This window comes from Bombina bombina, chromosome 3 (genome assembly GCF_027579735.1).
Source record: "Bombina bombina isolate aBomBom1 chromosome 3, aBomBom1.pri, whole genome shotgun sequence".
NCBI lineage: Eukaryota > Metazoa > Chordata > Amphibia > Anura > Bombinatoridae > Bombina > Bombina bombina.
Window position 1 is genome coordinate 1,224,628,088 of NC_069501.1, and position 6,000 is coordinate 1,224,634,087.

The window sequence follows — 6,000 nt, forward strand, 5'->3', positions numbered from 1 at the left end:
CCAGAAAGTGTGTATATAAAAAAAAGACTGTGCAAAATTTGACAATGGAAGTAACTACTAAGTGCACTAAATTGATAGTGGATGTATACTTGTTTAGTCTAAGATAGTAAAACCAACTGATATGAGTTTATGACACACAATCAAGATCAATTTTGACCACCAGTTCCATAAATCGTGCTATTGTACTCATAATCGTGGATCCATTCAACCAGTACATCTGGAGACCAACTTTCCCATTACCACCTTCAGTCCAGACTCTTATATTGGTCTTAACCGTATTCCCTAATCATAAAGGGCAATTTAATATACAGATATACAAGGTTATCTTACGCATGAGTCTATATTGTGTGTGTTTTTAATTGTTTGTTTCTTCCCCCCTTTTTAAAGAAAATATGTAAATAAAAGTTATATTTTATGACCTCCCTTCCTCTCACCTCCAAGATTACCAATTAATCATTTGTTGTGAATAACAGACAGTTATTTCATCGAAATTTGTGGTTATATACATATACTAATAGCTCTGGAGTGCTATATGTGTATTCTTTCCTGGTAGATTTTTACAATCCACCATAAATTTGTTTCAAGTTTTCATAATACACAGCACCACAAACTCATTTACTCTGTATGACAGAGTTTATAATAACTTATTAAATACAGGAGTTATGAACAGCTTTTTCTAAATATCTATATAAGAAGTAGTGCCATTTGGTTTCTTGCCAATTTGAAATTGAAAAGGGTCTTAAAGTGAATGTAAACTTTGATGAATGTGTGCCCGGTTTTTAAAAATCCTGTTAAAAACAGGGGCACTTTCATTATCAAAGTTTACATTTCACTGGTTTTGTTAAAATAGTTACCTTTTCTTTTTGAAAGCCGGACCAGCGATCCCCCGCCGGCCGCTCGTCTCTTCTTAATTCAGAAATGAAGAATCCGGCTTCCTCCCATCACGGCTTCCCCCCCTGAGGCCACGCCGTGATTGGAGGAAGCCGGATTCTTCATTTCTGACATATGAAGAGACGAGTGGCAGGTGGGGGAAATCGCTGGTCCGGCTTTCAAGAAGAAAAGTATTTTAACAAAACCTGTGAAATGTAAACTTTGATGAATAAAATGTGCCCCTGTTTTTAATAGGATTTTTAAAAAACGGGCACTCATTCATGAAAGTTTACATTCACTTTAAAACTGCATGCTCTGAGTCATAAAAGTTTATTTTGACTTGAGTGTCCCTTTAAGTGTGACAAAAAACATTAAGTGACATTTCATACAATATTAACAAAATAAGAAAGGTATTTCAAGAAAATTTTAAAATATTTTACAAATTAAACATTTGGATTTCTTTATGTCACTTTTCTGTTGATTTTACACAGTCAAACCAAAAGCACATGAATAAGGGCGATCGTGCAAACTTATCCCCCATCAGCCTCTAACATCTGAACAGAAAATGCATTAGCTATGAAACAATGATAAACTGACATCTACACGCCTCTATTGCTGGACTTCATAAAGACTAAAGTAACCTGTTTCTTTGTCAAGATGTAAACAGTAAGAAGGGCTGACAGCTATTGCTATTTCTGCGCCTCTGACACACTCCATGCTCACTGTCTGTGATGGATCTATAAACAAGGGATAGTAAGAAATTTCTGCAGCTGGGTATGAAAATAGACTGTTGAACAGGTTTATTCCTTGACTAGTAACATTTTTCCTTAAAGGGACATGAAACCCAAATTTTTGCATTCATGATTCAGATAGAGAATACAATTTTAAACATCTTTCTAATTTACTTCTATTATCTAATTTGTTTCATTCTCTTGGTATCATTTGTTGAAGGAGCAGCAATGCACTACTGGTTTCCAACTTAACACATGGGTGAGCCAATCACAATCAAAATATATATGCAACCACCAATCAACAGCTAGAACCTAGGTTCTCTGCTGCTCCTGAGCTTGTCTAGATAAACCTTTCAGCAAAGGAAAACAAGAAAAGCAAATTAAATAATAGAAGTAAATTGGAAAGTTGTTTAAAATGATATTCTCTATCTGAATCATGAAAGAAAATGTTTGGGTTTCATGTCCCTTTAAAGGGACACCGAACCCAATTTTTTTTCTTTTGCGATTCAGATAGAGCATGCCATTTTAAGCAACTTTCTAATTTACTTCTGTTATCAATTTTTCTTCGTTCTCTTGCTATCTATATTTGAAAAAAGAAGGCATATAAGCTTTTTTATAAGTTGAGAACCCTGGACAGCACTTTTTTATTGGTGGATGAAAGTTGCTTAAAATGTCATACTCTATCTGAATCACGAAAGAAAAAAGTTGGGTTCAGTGTCCCTTTAACTGACAAACTATAGTAATATTTTTCTAGCCCAGCATTTAGCCCTTGTTTTTCTTTTCTTTAAAGGGACATAAAACCACAACACTTCTCTTTCATGGATCAAATAAAACATACAATTTTAAACAACTTCCCAATTAACTTCTATTATCAAATTTTCTTTTCATTCTTTATTGAAAAGCCGGGATATAAGCTCAGGAGTGTGCACGTGTCTGCAACACTATATGGCAGCAGATTTACAACAATATTATACATTAGCAAGAGCACTAGATGGTAGCACTATTTCCTGTCATGTAGTGCTTCATACCTAGATATCTGTTCAACAAAGAACAAAGCAAATTTGATCAAATTGTATTCTCTACCTGAATAATGAATGAAAAATGTCATGTCCCTTTAAGCTATATAGCAGTCATGGGGCTTCAAAGCAAAAGTAGACATATCCCTTTACCAGGAACTAAATATAAATCAAAATGAATGGAAAGCTCAATTCCTGTAGATGCAGATCCTTCTATAACACCATAAACTTGCTATCCAAGACTGTATTAAAAGTCTAAACAAACATCTTTTGTACTGCAATTGTTTTTCAATAGCCAAACGCCACCCTCCATTTGCCTTAGATGAAGGAGCCAATCCAGGCTGGAGTCTGCAGAGAGCAATGTCATTCGCTGCCATAATCTCAGTACAATGTGCATTGTTTGCAGGTGTTATCTAATAAAAGACAAGTAAGCAGACATATATAGCAGAGGTAGTCTTGAAAAACTGCAGTGGGCATTTCAAGTACTGAGAATTAGAAATTCCTCAGAAGCAAAATAAAAATGATGAAAGTATAATGCACAGTTGTTTTGTTTCTTATAACTAAACATTACATATAAAAATCACAAAGTGTCCACTGTCCCTTTAAAGGACGAGTAAGCACAGCAGATTTGCATAATCAACAAATGCAAGATAACAAGACAATACAAAAGCATTTACTCTGAATTTTAAATGAGTAGTAGATTTTTTTCTAACACATTTTAAAGTTATGTATATTTCCACTCCCCCTGTACCATGTGATAGCAATCAGCCAATCACAAATGCATATACGTATAGTCTGAGTTCTTGCACATGCTCAGTAGGAGCTGGTGACTCAAAAAAAGTGTAAATATAAAAGACTGTGCACATTTTTTTTAATGGAAGTAAATTGTAAAGTTGTTTAAAATTACAGGCTGTATCTGAATCATGAAAATTTAATAAAACCTGGAGTGTCCCTTTAACTAGAGCTGCCGTGCTCTGAGATTTTGGGACAATTGTCTTTAGAATTTAAAGGTCACAAATAAAAATTTTTTTAAAAAGTACAACAAATAACAGATACTTTTCAGTTTCTGAGTAACATTAGATTGTAAATTGCACATAAATCAAGGGAAAAAAATAATACATTTAAGATCTAAAAGATAATGTAATCTGAGAAGCAAGTCTGCACGCCCACCTACTGCTACACACAAACATAAGGAAAATATATTTATCTATTAAAGAGAATGCTTAAATAATCAAAGATTATGGCAACCAAGGTTGCTGCCTTACTGTGTGACATTGTGTTCATTGCCTGTATATATTATTATGTATACAAATGTCTGTCTGTAGATTGGCAGGCGTTTACAGAACATCTGAAGTCATGTTCACTGCTGCCACACCGCCACTACCTCTCAATGTTTACTAGCTGCCAGCCACGTGACGTCAATGGGGGCGTGGTTAGCAGAAAACTCACACAAAGCAGCCAGGGCAAACGCGCGCATGCGCATATTCACAGAGCATATAACAAAATAATAGAAATACTACTGCTATCTTACCCAGTTTACGGAGGATCCTTTTGCACTCATCCCTGCTGAAATCCAGCAGGGTGGGCCACACCACAGGCATGCTTGCCCTCAATTCATCAGACCTTCCCTGTATAAAAGGACATGCATTTAATAAAATAAAGAACAGTGTTTACACAGTGCAGCTTTTTATTAACCCCTAAACTTAATTAGGGTGCAATACAGCGCAATCCATTGCAGCCCCATGGCAGACAAGGTGTTAACTATTTTTTTAATTATTTAAAAAATATATATATATATTTTTTTAATTATATTCAGGGAGTAAAATAAAAACACACATGTAATAATCGTCTTAGCAAATCTTTACCAAAGCCACATAGTGCTGCAGTGTAAATAAATAAAAGAGATCCAGCACTGAGTGACAGATACATGGGAATCTACACTGAAAACTCAAGGAAACCGCGCACAATAAACGTCTATAAATTCAGCCAAACCACGGCTACTACACATCTCTCCTCACACCCACCTCACGGGGAAGGTCCGATTTGCGGAACCTAAAAAGCAAGCTACGATCCGGTTTGTTTGATAGTAGCTCCCGCTGTCAAGATGGCGCGCCGGGGGCATTGCGCATGCGCGGGAGTTGTAGTTTTGATTAGGGATTGGTTGGTTCATGCTGCGGATATGCGTAGCCAAATGGAGTATTGATTTAGTACTTGCGACGTTTTGAGAAAAGTGGATGGAAGCCGGAGATGGTCAATTCAGAAATTTGGGTTGTGGGTGATAGCGCCATCTTGGTGTTACTACATGCTTGGAGGATTGACGCCGAATATTGGTTAGATAAATTAGATAGATAATGGTTTTAAAATGTTCAAGGCAACAAGCAACATTGGGGAGGGAAAACATTTTAATCCATTACATGACAGACAGGGCAATAACAATAACCAACCTTACCACACAGGAAAAAGAACGGATCTAACATGCGTACTATTCTGGGGACAGTCCCGTTTTTAGTGTCCTGATGCGGACAGGCTAACATTGTAAAACTCTACCCTTAGGTGTGGGTTTGATGTGATATCTGACGTCTGTAGGAATAAGACATAAGGTTCTAGATTATGGAGTGCAATATTGTGCTTACGCAAGCGCCATATATTTGCACTCCGGTATCAGTAACATACCTCCTAACATTTCAAAAGAAAGACACACCTCCACCCCCTGCGGCAAACATTTGAAATGTGGTGGGTGGGAGCGGAGGCGGGGCTTAAAAAAATCATAAGACCAAAGTAATATAAATAAAATTCTAAATAAAGTCATATCTTTTAATACTCTTAGGCAGCAAATCAAATACAAACTCAAACCACTGGTATAGCTATGTGAGCTCTGTATTTAATTAGCCTTTGCAGAGACAGTGCTTAATATTTTTATCTTAATTGGATATTTAATAATAGATTCTTTAAAACTGCTTATACATGCAGATACACACACTTCATAGCTTACATTTATACATGCAGACACACACACTACATAGCATACACTTATACATGCAGATGCACACACACACACACTACATAGCATAAACTTACACATGCAGATACACACACACTACATAGCATACACTTATACATACAGATACACACACACTACATAGCTTACACTTACACATGCAGACACACACACTACATAGCATAAACTTACACATGCAGATACACATACACTACATAGCTTACACTTATACATGCAGATACACACACACTACATAGCATAAACTTATACATGCAGATACACACTACATAGCATACACTTATACATGCAGATGCACACACACACACACTACATAGCATAAACTTACACATGCAGATACACACACACTACATAGCATACACTTATA

General features: G+C 36.2%; 1 protein-coding gene across 2 annotated transcripts in view; it reads right to left on the reverse strand.

The window, feature by feature from the left end:
• EMSY (EMSY transcriptional repressor, BRCA2 interacting) overlaps positions 1-4,787 on the reverse strand; it is a 224,437-nt gene extending 219,650 nt beyond the window's left edge. For both annotated transcript variants that reach the window (XM_053708699.1, XM_053708698.1), the window contains exons 1-2: positions 4,642-4,787; positions 4,149-4,245 (exon numbers count right to left, since the gene is read on the reverse strand). In XM_053708699.1, coding sequence (XP_053564674.1) covers positions 4,149-4,218 — 70 coding nt within the window. In that variant the 5' untranslated portion in view covers positions 4,219-4,245; positions 4,642-4,787. The remainder of the gene's footprint in view (positions 1-4,148; positions 4,246-4,641) is intronic.
• Between the last annotated feature and the right edge of the window lie 1,213 nt (positions 4,788-6,000).